Raw genomic sequence first — 21,615 nt, forward strand, 5'->3', positions numbered from 1 at the left:
TGGAACACTTCTGGAACAGAAAAAGCATTTTGTACCTTTTGGTTGATAGGATTGTTGCAAAGAGATGGACTGCCTCAGTGAAGAAACACCTTAACTACCTCTGCTCCCACAAAGGTTCACCTTTGAATGCCTTGGAGAAAGATTGTGGAAATCAGAATCCCTGAACAGTTTAACGCTTAAGCCTTCTCTTTCTAACAGAGACAACCAGCTCATGCATTTCCTTCCTTAGGGTTTATACCCCAATTGACTGGCTTATGGGGACTTCCTTTCACTTCAAAGATTTACCTCTGCTCCACAACGGAGGACTGAAGCTGTAGGAAGTGAAGTTCCCTAACTTCAAATATGATGTCAATCACCTCCTTCACATCCTCTTCTCCCACTTTTACGTTTTATTCTTCGGCATCGAAGGTTGAGAGGTGAATCAAAAGGATGTTATATTGAAGCTAAAAAGTTACGTTTGTTTTCTGTTGCCTTCAGAGACTAGGGACATGGAGAGCAATAGATTTCAAATACTCCGGGAAACGAGAATTCCACCTACATTTTATGACGACCTTTGATGCCTGGTGCTTCATGGATCCACATAGCTGCCTCTTGCTACTCGATGGACATGTTGAGGCAGAAGAGCGAAGAAGGTTTGTCCTGTGAAGGAGAAGAAATGGAAACTCCACTGAAACCTGAAAAAAAAGGGGGGATTCCAGAGAATTTGTGATGGGTATCAAGGATCCACAAAGACAGACTGAGGAGAATTGTAGATCCAGACCCAGATTTAACCCATGCCTGGCATTCCACAATAAAAGCACTCCGGAACTGCCCATCCATACGTTCTATGTAGCATACGACACGGCACTAAAATCAATCACTTTCTAGGGTTGGCTTCTCAACACAACAAAATCCAGTCATCCAAATGGTCAATAGTATATAGAAAGCCAACCACAATCAGTAAAAAGCGCGAGAGCGAATGAGCAGCAATCCAAAAAGAGACTAACGAAAAAGAGGATAAAAGCTGCTTCAAAATGAATCCGTTCAAGGATTGCAACATTAATTGAAAAGGCCTTTTCCCCCAGATACCATAAAGATTCGTAGGCAACCCGTTAATCTGGGCGAGAGGAACAGAGGAAACTTCTTACACATGTCACAGATATTGGCCCAGCAACCTTAGAGTAGTTTGCACTGAGTGGCAACATCTGTTCCCAAAGAGGCTGTAGCCATACTGCAGACTTGAATTCAGTTTGCACTTGCTTTAACTGTCATGGCTCTGCTTATGGGAATCTTGGGGGGTTGTAGTACTGTTCCTTAGCGGGCTTCTCACATGACAAAGCAAATATCTCCCAAAACTACCAAATCCCCAGAATCCCATAGCAAGATCCCATGGGCAGTTTAAAGTGGTGTCAACGCATCAGTTTGCATGGCTGACAACAACAACAACAACAACTACAAATCTCAGGAATCCATAGGATGCAGCCATGCCAGTTAAATCATGCTGTAAGCATGTAGTGTGAAAGGGCCTTGAGTCAGACAGACCATTGGTCCCTTTTGCTGTTATGTCCATGTCAGTTGTTAGTAGCTTCTCTTGTCCTTTGGCAGGGGTCCTTTTGGACTTTACAAACCAAGATCCTTTCATCTAGGGAAAAATTAAGCCAGGGTAGACACAAGCAAAGCTATCCAGAGAGTTGGCCATCCAACATCTGTTTAAGGCAATCTATTTTATTGTCAGACGTCTCTTACTATCAGAATGTTCTTCCTAATGTTCAGGTGGAATCTTTTTCCTTATACAGGTATGCCTCGGTTACCAAAGCAGGGATGTTGCTAAGTATATTTTTTAAACAAAAACTTTGGTCCCAGGAGCAGAAACAACATGAAAAGAATAGGGATAGGTTTGTACACCACAAAAAAGAAGTTCAACATGTTTCAGTGAACTTTTATTCAAAACGTAACAATATGTGCATATGAAATGAAACAACCAGGTAAGGTAAGCCTTGCATAAATAGACAGAAATGTATGGAGTCTTCTGAAGACACATTGAAGGCTTCTTCCAAAATGCATCCAGAGATGACTTTTTATTTCACCTGCCTTTGTTTTTCTCGTGATTTACATTTTGGAAGCCAAACTTGCAGATCTATGCTTTTTTTTTTAAAAAAAAAACATGCCGTATGTAGTTGGCGAGGCAGGTATATTTGCTTTCCCCTTTGCTCTCTGTATTCCTGCTTATGCATGCTTAGTAAAGGATTCTGGGGGCAGTTGCTGTTTAGCTTGCGTGTTGTAGGCAGGCACAGACAGCTACAGTTCAGTCAGATAGAGCAGAATCCCATTCTTTCCCAGCTCAAGCTTTATTGCACTGTAGGAGACAGACTTTGTTTTGTGACACACCACTGACAGTCTTCTGTTTCTCCAGCCTGCTTTACCATCCTCCCGATGCCAACATTGTTAAAAAAAACTTCCACCTAAATAGAGATCAAGGAGGAAAAGCAGGGTCTGTTGTTGTTATTGTTGTTGTGCGCCTTCAAGTTATTTCCAACTTATGACAATCCAATCATGGTTTTTTTGGGGGGATATTTTGGTCAGAGGAGGTTTGCCATTGCCCTCCCCTACAGCAGAGAGATAGTGACTTTCCCAAGGTCACTCAATGGGTTTCCATGGCCGGGCATGGATTTGAACCCTAGTCTCCAGAGTCATTGTCCAATGCTCAAACCACTACACCACACTGGCTCTCATAAAGTAGGGCCTAGGTAGGCCTAAAAAAGACTTTTTAAAAAGAGCTTTTTTTTTTTTTTGCAAAGTCTTTGTTAAGTGAGGTATGCCTGTAATTTGAATCGACTAGTTTATGTCCTGGTCTTTTGCTTTGTGGTTGTTAAATGAGGGTCTTACTGTTAGAGCACAGTCATTGCCTTGTTTTGTACAGCACTCTGGTTTGTCAGGAATGGCACCCTGGTACACCATCTTGTTTTTATAATCTAGAGAAGAAAGTATGAGATTCCCAGGTAGGGTGCCTTAGAAGTGGTCCCTGAGCTTCAGGACAGATTGGTCTGGTTTGATAAAGCTGTTCTTCTCATGTCTCTCCTTCTGGCATCCCTTCAGTTCCATGATGGTTTTTTTTTTTTTTTTTTTTGGTGTGGGTTATACTAGATTCTTCTGAACAAACTAAAATGACCCACTCAACACAGGTGTCTTACCATTTTGTTTTGCAGATGCCTTGGTTCAAAGGGTGGAAAGTGGAACGCAAGGAAGGGAACGCCAGTGGAGTATCCCTGCTGGAAGCTTTGGATACCATCCTGCCCCCTACCCGCCCCACAGACAAACCTCTGCGTCTCCCTCTTCAGGATGTCTACAAGATTGGAGGTGAGCTGAAAGATTTTACCTGTAGTATGTGAGTGGGAGGATGCCCTCTTCTTGCCCTGCGGATTTCCAGATTAGTAATTTAGTCTTGCAGACTAAAGATCAGGAAGGAAAGAGGATTTATTTCTTCAGATCATTTTTTATTTATGTGCAGACTACACCTGTACTCAGAGTGGTGGTCCATTTACCTGGTACGTTTGTAAAAAGGAAGAAACAACTATAGCCAGTGGGTACGAATATGGCAGTGTTCATGTCATAGTAGTAAGTTTGTAATACATGGGAATCATGGTTATGCGTGTAAAATAAATGGTTGCTATGCTACCCAGCTGCTAACATTTCTAACTGTATATACCCAGTAGCATCACTAGGGAGGTGCGGAGGTTGACAGCATTGAAGGGGTGACACTGCAGAAGGGGGGATGACACCTGGTGAGTTCCCGCACCTCCCTGCCACACACCATGTTGCACGGCAGGGAGGAAGCCCTGTGTGGCTTTACTTTAAAGCTATGCAAGACAGGGAGGGAGAGGTTCCAGTGCCCACACCCTGTCCATGCCCTGCATTGCTTTACTTCAGATTAAAGCCATGCAGGACAAGGAAGAAGAGAGCCCAGCTCCCCCCCCCCCTGTCCCTGCCCCATGCGGCTTTATTCTGAAGTAAAGCTGCATGGGGCAGGGAATTGGGAGTGATCCCTTTTGGCTGTGTCCCCATGTCCCACCCCCTGCACTGGGTGACACCCTGGTGCAGGATACCACTGTATATACCACACATTGCACAAGGAGTCATTCATACAACTCAAATTTGAAGATAATTTTCAGAATGAGACTGTCTTAGAAAATCTGTTGGTGGTAAAACTTCTAGCCCTCAACAGAATTGCTTGGATTTTATGGAACATTCATAGACCTTGGGGCAATGGAAAGGGAAAGGCAGGCCAGCTTGGGGGCTCTCTCTGTATTGCCTATTCTTGTCCTACACCAACATAAAATTTGACCTTAGGTACATAATACAGCATCAGGACCATCTTAGATATTTACAACCAGTGTGCTAATTCTGAAGATGGTAATGATTTGGGAAAGCTTGAAAATGGGTGCAAAATGTATGGTGAAATTGAAGAAGCTTGATCAAGATTTCCAGTGGTTAAAAGCTGTCCCTTAAACTTTCTTCATTTTAGTAAGCTAATTGTGGTGGTGTGGAAGTGATCTGGTTCTTTTTAAATAGTTGGACATCATAAATACTTTCTCATGTACTGCAAAGCAACCAAAAGTATACAAGTAGATCTCAATCTCAACTTTTGATCACCCTTTTATTTACACGTTGCAAAAAAGAAGAATTTCTTGACAGGGATTTTTCTCCCTTAACACAGAGCATAATGTTTCTGAACACCCCCTTTCCCCCCAGTTTTTTGCCATTTGCTAGGTCCTGGCAATTATAAATTAAATAAAAATTCACATGGGTTTGGCAGTTTAATCTTTTCACCCAGCAGTCTGATATTTCTGATCTGGCAAAAAAAGAGAATGCACTGTAGCTATAAAAATTCAGCCAAAATTGAAACCAGAAGTGATGTTGCTCACTCCCTGTTTAATTTTGGCCAATAATTAGGCTTCTGGACTTTTTCACTGTGGTAGGTGTGTGGTTTGGCGATGGGGGAGCACATCTAAAGTGTTCTGCGGCAGTTTTAGATTGGGATGGTTGGGCAAAACATTGACCAGAAAAAAATATTTTTAGTTTTTTAAAGGAGGTCTGAGGGTTTTGGATCACTGATGTGGCCTGCCAGAAGCAGTTGCTCACTTCTGCTATAGAATCTTACAGTCCTTACTGGATTCCAAGGATTGCATTCTGTTGTACTGATTATTCACCCCTTCTGACCCTCTTCAGGAATTGGAACTGTCCCAGTGGGTCGTGTAGAGACTGGAATCCTGAGACCTGGCATGGTGGTGACTTTTGCACCTGTGAACATCACTACAGAGGTCAAGTCAGTGGAGATGCACCACGAGGCCCTGAGCGAGGCTCTGCCAGGGGACAATGTTGGCTTTAATGTCAAGAATGTCTCTGTGAAGGACATCCGCCGTGGCAATGTCTGTGGAGACAGCAAATCTGACCCACCACAGGAGGCAGCACAGTTCACTTCTCAGGTCAGCAGGAAATAAATGGTGGCAATTTTGAGAGGCTGCATCTTCAGATAAGAACATTTGCATCTGAATGAGGGAAAACAGATTACATTAGGCCCCTGGTATCCTGTGGAGTTTGGTTCCAGGACCCTCCAGTGGATACCAAAATCTGTGGTTGTGCAAGTTTCATTATATACAATGGTATAATAAAATAATGTCCCTTATATAAAATGGCAAAATCAAGGTTTGCTTTTTCTTTTAAAAAAGAAATTTTCAAGTCAGAGATGGTTGAATTTGTGGATGCAGAATCCGTGGATGTGGAGGGGTGACTCTTTTGTGGTGCCCCTTTTTCTCGTTTGCCATCAGGTTGGCTTGATTTATGCTGTCCTTGTGAACGACAGACCACCATGAACTTCCATAATCAACAGCCCAGCTCATGTCTTGCAAACTCAAGGCTGTGTCTCTCTGGATTGAGTCAGTCCATCTATAATGTGAATTTGTTCTGTTCCTACTGCCTTCCACTTTCTACTGGTGACTCAGGGGGAAGATGGAAAATGACAGCCTCAAATGAAGGTTGGCATTTATTTGATGTAAAGTGTTTTTTCCCCATGATGCAAGCTTGAATTGATTAATTAGTATAGCTGACTATAGATACTTGCCTTCAATTTTGCATATATTTTAATGCAATTTTAAGTTGTAAAGCAGCTTTGACTCCCAGTTTTGGGGAAAAAGTGGGGTACTGCTATTGCTGCTGTTACTACTATTACTAATATACTTATCCTAGGGGAAAATAATTGAACACAGTGGAATGTACTTTTAGGTTAACTTAGGCCTTCAACAAACCAGCAAAAGATGCCAGCATGAGGGCAGAATGGGGATGTGGCGACTGCCTACCACCTGCCCCCATGCTGATATCATGATGCCCAACCAGCTGCATGGCTGGCGGTGTCACGCTGTGCCCAAGAGTCACGGAAAAGTTATGGCAGCACCAGAAAGGGTGACGTTTCTGTGGCACAAATTTTTTTAGCTTTTTGCAGCTTCTTTTTGCACTGGGTTGGGAGCGTGGCATGTGGTTGCTGCATCCCCAACCCAGGGCTTCCAGGGGTGGTGTAGTACCACCTCTTAATGGCAGTCTGCTAAGCACCTTAGATGATCCTGGGCTGTGTAGCCTTAACATCTAAGGTTGCCATAATTCTCTACCACAAACCGGGACAAAATGTAAGACAACGTTTAGACCAAAATGCAGGACAATTGTAGGATAAAATTTAGCCCAAAATGTAGGACATTTTTGAAAAATGGAGGACCTTAAATGTCCTATGTTTTGGGCTAAATTTTATCCTACAATTGTCTTGCATTTTGGTCTAAATTTTGTTCTGCATTTTGTCCCAGTTTGTGGTAGAGAATTATGGCAACCCTATTAACATCAGACTAAAATCATTCTCTGATTAATCACCATACAATGATGAAGGACTTCCTAAGTGAGTGGCAGTTTGGAAATGTTCACTTACAAAAAGTAGTATCTTTGACTTGTTGAACTGTGAAACTCATCAGACTGAAGAGTAAAAGATGTCATGTTGAGAATCTTTCAGATGCCATTGCATAGAGATTCTACAGTTTATTTGGACTTAATTGGTTTAAGGTGCAATCAATTCCAACAGTTTGGAATGTACAGGGCTATATCTTTGGAGGCAGACATAGAATCCTCACCATTGTATCAGTGTGCAAAGCAGGGCTAGGGGTGAGATTGAGCTTTTCACCTGCTCAGGTTAGATCTCAGGTTCCCGAGCAACATGCTGGTGATAGAGAAGCAATTCATGATTCCCAGTGAAAAGTAAAACTGGTGGCTTTAAAAAGAACATCTTTCCAAAGAAATCAGAACACACGGAGCAGATTTCTGCTGGCTAATCCCTACTGCAGTAGTCTCCTTGAATCTACTGTTGAATGGTTAGTCATTCCATAGGTAAATATAAGTGATCCTATGGGTCTACTCAAGACAGGAGTAATAGGATTAGGCCACTGTTGTTGTTGTTGTGTTTTTTATGATGATACAAACACAATAAAGGAAAGACAAACATAACAAGCTAGTTGCTTGTACAGTTGGCCTTGGTCTCTCCTGTGGTTTGGTTCCAGGACCCCCTGTGGATACCAAAATCTGTGGATACTCAAGTCCCAATAAATACAATAGCATAATGAAATGGTGTCCCTAATATAAAATGGCAAAATCAAGGTTTGCCTTTTGGAATTTATATTATTTTTGAATATTTTCAAGCTATGGATGCATGAATCCGTGGATAAAAAAATCCTGTGGATACAGAAGGCTGTATTTGTTGAGTTGGAATAGGTTAATATTGAAAAAACAAATGCTGTGAAACAGCTGTTTTCCCCTCACTAGAGGGCACCATTGTTCAGCCACACGAAGGATGCGGACCATTCAGGCTGCCACTGGGGAAAAAAATCCATTGCAGGATTCTGTTCCCCCCAGAAATTGTTCCATGCTCCAATTTTGTCTCCTTTATGTGCATACCAGGTGATCATCTTGAACCACCCTGGCCAAATCAGCGCCGGATATTCCCCTGTCATTGACTGCCACACTGCCCACATTGCTTGTAAATTTGCTGAACTGAAGGAGAAGATCGACCGGCGCTCTGGCAAGAAATTGGAAGATAACCCCAAATCTCTGAAATCTGGAGATGCTGCAATTGTGGAGATGATCCCGGGCAAGCCCATGTGTGTGGAGAGCTTCTCCCAGTACCCACCCCTGGGTGAGAATTTCTTCCTTGTTTCTAATTCCAACAGACACCAACAAAGATAAATAACTAATGCTTATTTCTATTCAGATTATAAGGTACTGTAGTAAGACACACCTAGGAGTGGCCCTAGTTGTCTTGTCTCCCATGACTAGGGTTTCTGTCACTATCCTTGCAGTCACCCTGCCCCGAGTGTCCCCACACTTTCCACCTCAGCTCCCGCCTTTAGTCAAAATGCTTTTTTCTGGGCAGAAAACAATTTTCCTGCACAGAAAACAGCATTTATTTTCTGTGTAGAATGACACAAATGTTGTTTGCTGCACAGAAATTTTCATTTTCTGTGCAAATATCCAATGTGTTTTTTTTCCACAGAATAAATCTGAAATTGCAAATAGTTGCTAAAACCTACAGCTTTTAATGACGTGCTTGCAGCAAGGAGAAAAGCTGTAAAATTTATAAAGCTTTCCATCCCTAATATGTGGGGAGAGGTTGATGGATGTCTCCCTTCTGCACAGAGTGAAGTCTATGCTAGGAGAGGGGACTGTGTACACATAATAAAGCCTTGGCTTTGCCTGATCCTTCACTGTGTCCTTTAAGAGTCCTGTCAGATCTTTATGAAATCATAGAACCAAGGTTTTGCTGAGACACAAAATTGGGTATATTTGTTTTTCTACATTTTTCTTTTATTCATTTCCCCAACCGATCCAACCACCAGTGAGGTATCAGCCCTGGTTACCCTATCATGTGGCACTAGGCCCTGGCAAATGCCCTCATCTTTGTGACAGTTTCTTCCATCAGAACAGTGTGTCTTAAGCTTTTCTTTACCAGTGACCCCCTTTACCAGGTCCCTGTGGACCCTGAAGATTTAACTCAAGATTTAAAAGACAAATAACAACAACAACAACAACAATCACACTGTACATTAAACCTTCACTCAGAGGAAGGAAGACTTTTCTCTTGCTTCTTCCTTCCAGTTTGTGGCCAGAACAAATGGAACGGCAGCACACAGGCCCAACCATTTTTATTGTTTAACAATCTATATGGAGAGAGATTTTTAGCCACTCCAGAAATTTCTGCTGTTCATAGATTGAATGTGTAGCCCCTGCACAAGGCCACTTGGTAATATAAAATCTATTGGGCCTTTAACAAAACAGGATAATCACTTCAATCCACCTCAATCCAAGGAAGCTGTCCTGGTCTTAAATCTGTGTTTGTCTTCAGTAATGGACTGGATGAGGGCAAACAAGTTGAAACTTCATCCAGACAAGACAGAGATGCTCCTGGTCAATCGGAAGGCAGATCAGGGAATAGGGATCCAACCCGTGTTAGATGGGGTCACACTCCCCCTATAGACACAGGTTCGCAATTTGGGGGTACTCTTGGACTCAGCTTTGAACCTGGAGGCCCAGGTCTCTGCTGTGACCAGGAGTGCTTTTGCACATTTAAAACTTGTGCACCAGCTGTCTCCGCTCCTTGAGACACCAGATCTGGCCACGGTGGTACATACCTTGGTTACATCACGTTTGGACTACTGTAATGAGCTCTACATGGGGCTGCCTTTGAAAAGTGTTCAGAAAATCCAGCTGTTTCAAAGAGCTTCTTCCAGGCTGTTAACAGGGGCAGATTACAGATATCATACAACGCCCCTGTTGAAACAGCTTCATTTCTAGGCACAATTCAAGTTGCTGGTTATTTCCTATAAAGTCCTACATGGCTCAGGTCCACACTATTTGGCAGACTGTTTCTCCTGGTATGGAACCAGCCTGGACTCTGAGATCCTCTGGAGAAGCCCTTGTCTCCGTCCCAACACCATCACAAACAGTTGATGGGGACGTAAGAGAGGGCCTTCTCGGTGGCTGCCCCTAGACCCTGGAACTCCCTACCCAGGGAGATCAGAATGGCTCTTCCTTGATGGCCTTCCGCTGGCAGGTGAAGACCTATGTATTCACACAGGTGTTAAAGGAATTGCTATAAGGACAGGCTGAGATGTTGTACCATTTTTAAAATTTGTTAGAGTTCCCCCCCCCCCCTCTTATTTATAGTTTTATCTTTTTAAAATATGTTTTATTCTTTTAATAACTATCTGTTTTAATATTGTAATAATTTAATTCCTTTTAATGTACTTATAATTATTATTTAATATTATTTAATTTAATTTTTATGTTTTTAATTGAACTATTTTTAATGCTGTGAAGCTGCTCTGAGTCCCAGTCCTGGGAAAAGAGTTGGATACAAGTAAATATGATAATAATAATAATAATAATAATAAGAAGTAATTGATAATTGATAACAATCAGTAAGCATGCCAAGACATGTCTCATCTTTTGCTAGTGGATCCTAGATGCAATTTCCAATATTGGTTTGTGATGTTAACCCAACCTTAGCACCACATGCATCCGACATGTACAGGGCTGCCAGATCTGCATGGCCTTATTCCCCACTAGAAGGGGATAGAATGCCACACACTCTGCATTGTCGAATGCTTGTCTGTTCTCTATGTAGCAGGACTTTATGCCCAACTCACCCTTTGTGTATTGTTGCAGGACGCTTTGCCGTGCGTGACATGCGGCAGACTGTGGCTGTGGGCGTCATCAAGAATGTGGAGAAGAAGAGCGGTGGTGCCGGCAAGGTCACCAAGTCAGCCCAGAAGGCCCAGAAGGCTGGTAAATGAATTGTGGGCGCCCAGTGCCTCGCGCAGAAACCATCCCTACCACCAGGATGCCGTCACCTTCTTCTCCCCGAGGCGCATGTATGCACATCTGCTTGTAAGAGTTTGTATGTCAACGACTGGATGCTCACTATTAAGGTCCAGTGGAAATTCTTTAAAAGGAAAAGCATGTCCCAGCATCTGTTGAGGCTTTGTGTTAAATTTTACCAATAAAACTGGTACAACATCCACAGCGAAAACAAGTGGGGTGTCTGATGTATGTGTGTCTAAGTGGTTAGACAAGTTGTCTATATTGATGTTCCCCCTTCCCCAAGCAAGCTTAAAGCAAAGGTTGAGTTTTCAATTTTATCAGCTGAATAAAGCAAAGTCCTTCTGTGACTCCCCACTTCTCTCCTCAAGCATTTTTTCTTCTGAGATCCACTGCCAGAAGTAAGAGATGAGAGGCTGAGCAAAAAGGATTTAGCGGGCAAAAAGCAGAAAGATAACCAAATAAGACTCTTGCCTTCTCTTCCTCATAAGAGTTGGGAGGGACCCCATGAGCCATAAGTCCAACCTCATGCAGGAATCCATAGCTAAAGCACCCCTAAATTGTGGCTATCTTATTTGTGCTTAAAAGCCTCCACCACATTCCAAGGCAGTCCATTCTTCTGCTGAACATCTATTTCTGTCAAGTAGTTCTTCCTAATGTTTGATCAGAATCTTCCTTCTTTGAATCCATTTTTTAAGCTTCTGCCTGCTGGAGGAGCAGAAAATAAGTTTGATCCATCATCTACATGATAACCATTCAGATAACCTAAAAATTGCTCTGCTCAATTTCCTCTTTGGGTTAAACATACTCAACTTCCTCAACCATTCTTCACAGGGCTTGGTTCCCAGACCCTTGGTCACCCTTCTCTGGACAACTTGGAAACTTATCAGTGTCCTTAAACTCTGGTGATCAGAGCTGGACACATTATTCCAGGTGAGGTCTGACCAAAGTAGAAGAGATCAGTACTAGTATTTTCCTTGATCTAGGCACTGTATTTCTTTTGTAGTAGCCTAGAATTGTATTTGCTTTTTTGCCTCCATCACATTTTTGATACATGTTAAATCTGTGGTCTGCCAAGATCCCTAGATCCATTTTTTCACAAATGGAGCTTTGTTTTACCATTGCCATATAACACTTCTCTAAAACCACCTGGAATTTGACTTCCACCAGTGTGGCTGAGAGTCAGTGTGGTATAGTGGCTTGAGCATTGGATTATGAACCTGGAGAACAGGGTTTGAATCCCTGCTTAGCAATGGAAACTCATTGAGTGACCTTGGGCAAGTCACATTCTCTCAGCTTCAGAGGAAGGCAAAGGGAAACCTCCCTCTGAACAGATCTTCCCAAGAAAACCCTGTGATAGGTTTGCCATAAAATAGGGTTGCCATGGCAGCCTTAGGGTCGCCATAACTCAGAAATGCACACAGTAACAAGTGTGGCTAACTGCTGTATAGTCACGGTTACAGCTGCTAGGATTACACTCTTACCCCGGGATACGAATGCGCCGCGTTACGAAATTTCCGGGTTACGAAAAAAAAAATACAAAATAATTCCGGGTTACGAAGGTTTTTCCGGCTTGCGAAAAAAGTTTTGGTGCTTTTCGGCGCCATTTTGCATGGAATCACGGCTTTTCCCCATTAGCGCCTATGGCAATTCGGCTTGCGAAAGACTTCCGGGTTACGAAAATGGCGGCGGAACGAATTAATTTCGTAACCCGGGGGACGAGTGTACATCCATCCCTCTCCACACTCCCAAATGTTGAACATCAAAATGAGACTCTTGATCACAGATTTCAGTCCTTATTAGAATACCCAGTTTTGTCTCACTATGGGGCTGTGCACATTGGCCACTTTTTGCACCTTCTATTTGTGTTGTAGACACAGCATGCGGTTGGCGCTGCCCCAATCTGGCGCGGCAGACCACCCCTAAGGGGTGGTCTGCACGGCCCCTACATTGATCTTTGGCAGTAACAGCAGCAGCTTTGTTCATGCTGCTTTCTTCTTTGCCTTGAAGAGATGGTCCTATCCTAGGGTTTCCTTGGCAAGATTTATTCAGAAAAGGCTTGCGATTGCCTTCTTGAAAGGTAGAGACTGATTTGTCCAAGGTCACCCAGTGGGTGTCCATGGCTTAGCAGGGATTTATGCCTCATCTCCCAGTCCAAAATTCAAATCACTGCACCATGCTGGATCTTTACCAGCAGCTATTTCTGCCTGATTTCCAATTTGCTTCATGCCAGCAAGATGCAGTAATATATACATAAAGGGAAAGGGGGTCATTTCTACACTGCTTTGACTCCCAAATAAGACAAACTAAATGTGAACCAACTCAGACGTTGCACAGCTGCAAAGATCTGGACTGAGTCCTGTTGCCTGGTTTAAGTCTGCATATATAGAGAGTTGCATAACTTGGGGGAGAAAGTCAGGGTTGTGTGTGGTGGTGGAGGAGCGTTATTATTGTTCCCCAGATTTGTTCACCAGCATAGCTGGCAGCCATATGTAGACATCTGTGTTCATGCTGACTATATAACTGAGGAAGTGTAATAAAAAAAATGGACCTCGCCCATAGCTCTGCATAGTTATGCATATCCTTCCTCTTGATCAGTCCAAGTTCTTGGCTGTCATAACACTCAATGGTACCAACCTTGTGGGTTGGAACTGGATTTGCTGCTTGGCACTACCCTAGGGAATGGATTACTTTATAGCAGGAGTGGGCAGAGGACAAACTTTAGACCACTGAACACTTTCTGAAAGAGCATTTTGTACCTCTTGGTTGATAGGATTGTTGCAAAGAATGACTGCTCAGTGAAGAACACCTTAACTCTGCTCCCACAAAGGTCACTTTGAATGCCTTGGAGAAAGATTGTGGAAATTCAGAATCCCTGAACAGTTAAATTAAGCCTTCTCTTTTAAGACAACCAGCCATGCATTTCTTCCTTTAGGGTTTTAACCCACATTGATGGATTATGGGGACTTCCTTTCATTCAAGATTTACTCTGCTCCACAAGGAGGAAGGAAGCTTTCCCTAATTCAAATATGACTGTCATATCACCTCTTAACATCCTCTTCTCCAAGTTACGTTGTATTCTGAGGAAGAGAAGGTTGAGAGGTGATATCAAAGGATGTTATATTGAAGCTAAAGTACGTTTGTTTTCTGTTGCTCCAGAGACTAGGACATGGAGCAATAGATTCAAACAGGAAAAGAGATTCCACCTACATTTTAGGAAGACCTTGATGCCTGGATGCTTCATGGCTACACATAGCTGCCTCTTGCTATTAGATGGACATGTTGAGGAAGAAGAGAAGAATGTTTGTCCTGTGAAGGAGAAGAAGAGGAACTGCCACTGAAACCTGAAAAAAAAAAGGGGGGGGGTGTCCAGAGAATTTGGAGGTATCAAGGATCACAAAGACAGACTGAGGAGAATGTGTAGATCCAGAACCATACTTTAACCCATGCCTGCATTACACAATAAAAGCACTCCAGAAATGCCCATCCAACGTCTATGTATGCATACGTACACAGGCACTAAATCAATCACTTTCTAGGTTGGCTTTCTCAACACAAACAAAATCCAGTCATCAAAATGGTCAATAGTATATTAGAAAGCCAAACACAATCAGTAAAAGAGCGAGAGCGAATGAGCAGCAATACAAAAAGGAGACTAAGAAAAAGAGCAGATAAAAGCTGCTCAAAAATGAATTCCGTCAAGGATGCAACATTAATGAAAAGGCCTTTTCCCCCCAGATCCCATAAAGATTAGTAGGCACCAGTTAATCTGGGCAGAGAGGAACAGAGGAAACTCTTACACCAGGTCAGACTATTGGCCCAGCAACCTTAGAGTAGTTTGCACTGAGTGGCAACATCTGTCCAATAGAGGCTGTAGCCATACTGCAGAATGAATGCAGTTTGCACTGCTTTAACTGTCATGGCTCTAGCTTATGGAATCTTGGGGTTTGTAGTTAATTGTTTCATTAGAGTGCTCTCACATGACAAAGCTAAATATCTCCCAAAACTACAAATCCCAGAATCCCATAGCAATGATCCATGGCAGTTAAAGTGGTGTCAAACTGCATCAGTTCTGCAGTGGCTGACTCACTTTGCCTAATGATAGGGCTGGCCCTAGATTCTAAAATAGTGTGAAATGCTTGGAGTTAGCTTTGACTGTTATCATTACCAGCGGTGTTAAGACTTTGTACGTTTCCCCCAAAATGTTTCTCCTACACAACCATTCAAAGCACAGGAATGCAGCTCTTTATCGTCACATCATCTAGAAATATCTCAGGTGCTCTCTTACACACTCCTGCCAAGGGCATCAATATTGGGGTGTGTGTGTGTTGGGGGGAGGGGTTCAGACCACACAGGGTGACACCTCAAAACTGGGTGTCACCAAAGGCACTCATGGGAAGGGGTGCCTTTTGGGTCTGGCAGTTCTGTTGACTTTCCACATATGGTGGCTCCACTGGCCAGGTGGAGAAGTGAGTCTCCTTCCTTTCCCACCTGGGCAGCATCTCCACCAGACCCAGAAAAGGCTGCTGAAGAAAGGCAGAATAGTGTTAAAAAGCAATTCCACTGGGTGTCAAGTATACTAGGTGTGACACTGACTCCTGTTCTTGTTCCTTCACATTAAGGCACTGTTTCATTGATGATTTATTAAAGTATTGGGTATAATTAACTGCAACACCATTCCCCTTTCCTAATGTTCTAAAACCATGTGTCTTAGGACTATAAACCTGAGTTTTTCAGTCCAGGTTTATATGAGTTTGTGGCCAAGATCTTGGGTTAAATATTTTTAAAGCACTGCAGATAGAGGTATACTGTACCTCTTTGAGCAATGTATTTGCCCCAGATGTGAAAACTCAGTTGAATGGCTCTTGGTCACAGCTCCCCAGGGTAGTGATGGATAGCAGGAGAATGCCTGGGTACTATCCAGGTGCCAGGAAAGGAGGAGTAGGTTTATGCTGAAGGGCAATGACAGTACTTCTTTTCCTGAGTGTGCAATGACACTTGGATGATACCAATGGCATCAATAGGGGGTGCAGACTGCACCAGGTGACACCCTAAAGAATAGGTAACACCATTACTCCTCAAACACCTGCCTTTTGGCAGAAAGAGGCTGTGGCATTCACCTGTGTCCCATTAAAATGCTGAAGAGATAGAGTGAGTGGGGTGAGGCTCACTGGGAGAAGAAAGGAGAGGCCCAACATTTTGTTTTGTTTTTAAATTTAAATTTCAAATTTAATTTTTTAAAAAAAAATTCTTTTAAATTAAAAAAATATTTTTAAATAAATTTCCTTTAAAAATGTCACATTTTACCAAATTTTCATTTTAAGCACATGAAACTATGTATATGGAAATACATTTAGGCTGTGCGCATGATGTTGTAATTTAAAACTATATTTTTAATTTTGCTAGTTGTTTATGTTACAGCTATTACCATCTTACTCATAAGATTTATGAGTAACATTACTACAAAAGACATTACTAAGAATTATGTATGGTGTGGTATAGGAAGAGGTCAATGGGCAAGGGGTGACACCATGAGTTACCACACCAGGTGCCACCAATTCTAGTGATCTCACTGCCTATGGGTCCAGTTAGTGGCCAGGGTCAGAGCTGCACTTGGGACTGTCTGACTCTCTTTGTATACCAAGGAAGAAGATATTCCCTTCCAAAGGAGGCAAGGCCGGGTCCGTTCCCTGTTGCTTTTCTGCTAGCAAAAGCCTTTTAATTCAAATGGGCTTCTCAGTAGCAACTGACTCGTTGTTGGAGTTAGGTATTCATATATTTACAATCAAAGCACTCCTGACATGGCCATCCAGTCTCTGTTAAAAACCTCCAAAGAAGGAGACTCCATCATGCTCGGAAGCAGTATTGGGCCATTCAGAACAAAACTTGGACATGTAACTATTTTGGAGCAGTCATAGGAGCTGTAGTTCAAAAGCTAACCTTTCCAAGCTGTGGCAGGAACATTGCCCTCCCATGAGAGAAGATTATCTGTCTCTTCTTTTGACTCAAACAACAAAGCATCATTCTAGGGCATCATGGAGTAATTAACCTTGGATTTACTGCATAACCTTGCAGTCCAATCTTTCCTGGGGGAACTGGTATTTGCATGGTGCTGTTTGCTCTGTACTGTTCTGCAGCTTCAATGTCAACAGGACTCTTCGTTGGGGAGGCTCACTCAGCATATCTACTAAGGACCTAGTGTTCTCTGCTAAACTGCTGATGCCACTTTGGTCCTCTTCTTTTTCTCTTTGAGTGGGAATACACGGGGTTGGTCTGGAATTCAGTGGTAAGGTGAGTACTCTGAATGCCTAAGGTCCCAGGTGTGAAAGAAGAGGAACTTGGTACCATATTGCTATGGAAGAAGTGGAGGTATAGTGATATAGTGGCTTGAGTGTTGGACTAAGACTGAAGAGTAGGGTTTGAATCCCTGCTCGGCCATGGAAACCTACTGGCTTGCCATGGGAAAGTCACATTCCCTCAGTCTCAGAGACCAGCAACAGCAAATCTATTCACCAAGAAATCCCTGTGAAAGGTTTTCCTTGGGATCACCATAAATCAGAAACCGCTTGAAGGCACACAACACAGAGAATTTGACCTGCAACCTGGATATTAATATACTAATATTTACATTGTTAGTCAACCCACTTTGAAGCAGAAGAAGACACTTTTTGTGGCCATTCTTTTGAACTCTTAAGCTATCTGTGTCTGGTACCATTTTCTTCCCAATGTCCTACCTACCCGCTGTGTCCCAGGCAGCATTTGGATGTTCGGTTCAGAGTGCTGAGTTGATCTCTCTTTCCTCCTCCTCAACCTCCCATCTAGCTTTGCTTGCTTAATAATTTAAACTACGTCTCACTGAGCTACTTGCTCTTGATTGGCTGGAGCAGCAAGGTGCTTTGGGCCTTGTCTAAAAAATTCATAAGGCACTGGAATTGGGAAGTAGTCACAGCCAGTGCTGAGTTGGTATAATTTGATCCAAGCACCATCTTTCCATTGGTGAAAGCCAGCCATGCCAAATCATGGCTCACTGGATAGAGGTACTATAACACAAGGCTGGTCCACTCTGATGGATAGGGAGACCAATTTCCCAGACTAGTCAATTGTAACAATATGATTCTATTTTTAAGTTGCATGGTTCCATCCTATGGGATCGTGGGATTTGTAGTTTAGGGATGGGGACATGGGATTCTCAGCTAGTGCCTTGGCAATCTACAAATTCCAACATTCCATGGGTAGTTCAAAGGACTTTTGGGGAAATGATATAGCATGTGACTCATTTTTATCAATGACAGGTGATGGGGTAGAGGGAAATCCCTCTCAAGTTACAGGTGATACAAAACTGGGAGGGGTGGCTTTAGAAGATAATAATAGAATTCAAAGGACTTAGATAAGCTAGAAAATCAGGCACAAACTAATAAAATGAAATTCAACACAGACAAATGTAAAATTCTACATTTAGGCCAGGAAAACTAAATGCACACTTATAGGATACATGGCTCAGCAATGCTACATGCAATAAGGATCTTTAGGTTACTGGTTGTCATAAGATCAACACGAGGCGGCTGTGTGATGCTGCAGTAAAGATGGCAAATGCTATTTTAGCCTGTATTATAAGCATAATTTCCAGGGCAAGAGAAGTAATAGTTCCACCATATTCTGAGCTGGTCAGGCCTCATCTGGAATATTGCATTCAGTTCTGAGTGCCTCATTTTAAGAAGGATATAGACAAGGCTCCCTCTGTTCCCAAGGCACCAGATCTTGTCTGATCATGGAAGCTAAGTATGGTCAGCTCTGGTTAATACTTGGATGGGAGACTGCCAGCAAATATTGGGTGCTATAGGCTATATTTGAGAACTGGCAAAAGCACCTCTAAATATTCCTTGCCTAAGAAACACTATGAAACTCATGAAGTTGCCATGCATCCACAGGAGACTTGAAGGCACACATACACAGTTAAGTTGCAGCAGGTTCAGAGAAGGGTAACAACAATAAGAGGTATGGAGAACAAAACATATGAGAAGTTGAAAGAACTGGGCCTTTTCAGCCTGGTGAAGAGAAGACTAAGGGGGTGACAGGATCACACTCTTTAAATATCTCAAGGGTTGTTACAGAGAAGAGGATGCTGGTTTGTTCTTTAGGACTGACAAGTGAAATAAGTGGCAGGGCTCTTGAACTTTAGTTACACAAGAGAGCCATGCATGGCTCAGTGAAGTGGGAACCAGGATGTCCCAAATCTCACCCCAAATGCTCTTAACTGAAGCACCACACCAGAGATGTAATTCAGTATTAATTTACCCCTCAAAGCAAGCAATGAGTAATTTTGGTGATTTTCTTCCTGTGGTGCGAAAGCCTTCGAAAACCATGCAGTTTTTGAAGCCAGTTCACAATACCAGATTTATTCTGCATATAATTCTTGGTTGATTATTCTGTACTGTTTCCTGCATAGAAAAAGATGTTTTCAGTGCAAACCAACCGTGTGCAAATTTTGCATAGAATAACTTTCCAATTGCAGCATTTTCTGTATAGGAAATAGCTTTGATATTTGTATGCAGAAACAATATTTTCTGTACAAAAAAAGTGTGCAAAAATTGTTTGCTATACCAGTAATGCTGTTTTTTTGTTTTGTTTTGTTTTGTTTTTGCATAACATCACATGCAAATTTTGTGCAGACTAAGTCCTGAACTGTGAAGATCTTCACCAGTCCACAATTTTTCTCATCTGGGTCTACTGAAACATGTTTCTGGATCATTTTCTAAATATTTCCAGATATTCTTCCCAGCACCACTACACTGATCTGGGAAGGAGAATCAAATGCTGGTCAATATTAGCAAACCAGTTCTAGCAGAGTTCATGTCAATTGGGTAGGGGCTTTTTTTATTTTTTTGCGAAGCTAATGGTTCTTAACTGCCAATCCATGCTGGGCTTCTCCATGTGAGTCAAATGTGTCAGACGTCTGTGATATTTGTGGCTGTTCATCTTGTACAAAGGCATTTCTTTTGTCCTGCACTATTTTCCTGGTAATCGAGGGCACCTGCTCCAACATTTTATTTTCACTCCTGAGTGGGTTTTGTTTTAATTCCAAGACACACCACAGTGTTCTTCTGCCCTCCTCTTTTCTTTTTAATTTCTCCCCTCAGAGTTATAGTGTGTCAGTGCATCAGCAAAAGAGCATTTGTGTACTGTAACATTACAACTCTGGTCCAAAATACACTGCAGAAATAATCCAGTTTGAGACTGCTTTAACTGCCCTAGTTCAATGCTAGGGAATTCTGGGAACTACGTTTGAGAGGTATTTAGCCTTCTCCATCAGAGAACTCTGGTGCCACAATAAACTACAGTTTCTAGGATTCCCTAGCACTGAGCCAGGGAAATTAAAGCAGTCTCATACTGGATTATTTCTGCAGTGTTTTTTTTTTTTTTAGCTCTGATGCATATGAAGGAACTTTGCCATTCAGACCATAGAATCTTGGTTTAAAATAAAATAAAACTGGGAGAGTCTTCGTGAAAACCCTCAAAATCATGACAGATTTCCCTCAAAAGGATGGAATGAGTGGATGCCAAGGAGACAAGAGCCAGCAAAAACCAGAGGAGCTATATTGCAAGAAGTTATGCTTCTTTAGGCCAATCTGGAAGAACCTTCTCTTTCAATTCCTCTTTAAAAAGCTTATAGAGGACATCATCACCAATTTATTGACCTCCAAGACTTTTCTTCACCCTCATGTTTCTCTGGAAAGCTTACAAAATCCAACTTTTTCAGAAGCCATAAAACAGGAGTACAGTTTCTGGTGGTGTTGACCATGCCTTCAAATGCTACTCTTCCTTCTTTTGGAAGAGAAGTAAACACAAGACACCAGTATTTGGCATGTACATTAGGGGGTGAATGTAATGTTATTTATTTTGTTTATTAAAGTATTTATATGCTGCCCAATAGCTGAAGTTCTCAGGAGGCTTAAAATATACTCAACTGAAAAAATAAATAATAGCAATAACTTTAAAGCTGACAGTAAGAGCTGTTTGATAGTGCAACTTCTAGAACATGGTCACACAGCCAATATATATATGTATGTATGTATGTATATATATACACATACATACATACATACATATATATATTGGCTGTGTGACCATGTTCTAGAAGAGTTTTTTCTGACGTTTCGCCAGCGTCTGTGGCTGGCATCTTCAGAGATGTCAGAAAAAACTCTTCTAAAACATGGCCACATAGTCCAAACCCCCCCCTCCCCCAAACCTATGGGTGCCGGCCATGAAAGTCTTTGACTTCACATTAAAAATATAATAGTTTATCAATTAAATAATGGTAAAAACACTTTTAAAAAGTACAACCATAAGAGATGCACAGTCTGGATAAAATCAGTTTGGCCTGAAGGCTTTAATAAACAGTCAGGCTTTGACTTGGTGCTGAAAGAATCCCACTGTTGGAATCAATCAGGCCTCCAAGGGGAGGGAATTCCACAACCGAAGATCCCATGCCCTCCAAAGAGGATCCCATGTCCTCCAAAATATATTTCAGCTACTGGTATGACACAGAGGATGGCTCCTCTAACAGATCTCGATTTTTCGGCAAACATGTAGAAAGAGATGTACTCCGTCAAGGCAGTGGCATTACTGGAAGGTATGTGTGTGGGGGAGGTGTGGACCACACCTGGTGACACCCAAGAGGAGAGGTGACACACAATTGGTCCCTCCTCCACCTCTGATGCAGGAGGGGTGACGGCA

At 42.3% G+C, this 21,615-nt stretch overlaps 1 protein-coding gene across 1 annotated transcript in view; it reads left to right on the forward strand.

Annotated features, from left to right (window-relative positions):
* The window catches only part of EEF1A2 (eukaryotic translation elongation factor 1 alpha 2), a 72,153-nt gene extending 61,058 nt beyond the window's left edge, over positions 1–11,095 (forward strand). Inside the window, exons 5-8 of the mRNA XM_042463391.1 lie at positions 3,186–3,336; positions 5,206–5,462; positions 7,966–8,200; positions 10,729–11,095. Of these exons, the coding sequence (XP_042319325.1) occupies positions 3,186–3,336; positions 5,206–5,462; positions 7,966–8,200; positions 10,729–10,856 (771 nt within the window). The 3' untranslated portion in view covers positions 10,857–11,095. The remainder of the gene's footprint in view (positions 1–3,185; positions 3,337–5,205; positions 5,463–7,965; positions 8,201–10,728) is intronic.
* The last annotated feature ends 10,520 nt before the right edge of the window (positions 11,096–21,615 follow it).

Source organism: Sceloporus undulatus, chromosome 4 (assembly GCF_019175285.1).
Source record: "Sceloporus undulatus isolate JIND9_A2432 ecotype Alabama chromosome 4, SceUnd_v1.1, whole genome shotgun sequence".
In the NCBI taxonomy this organism is placed as follows: domain Eukaryota; kingdom Metazoa; phylum Chordata; class Lepidosauria; order Squamata; family Phrynosomatidae; genus Sceloporus; species Sceloporus undulatus.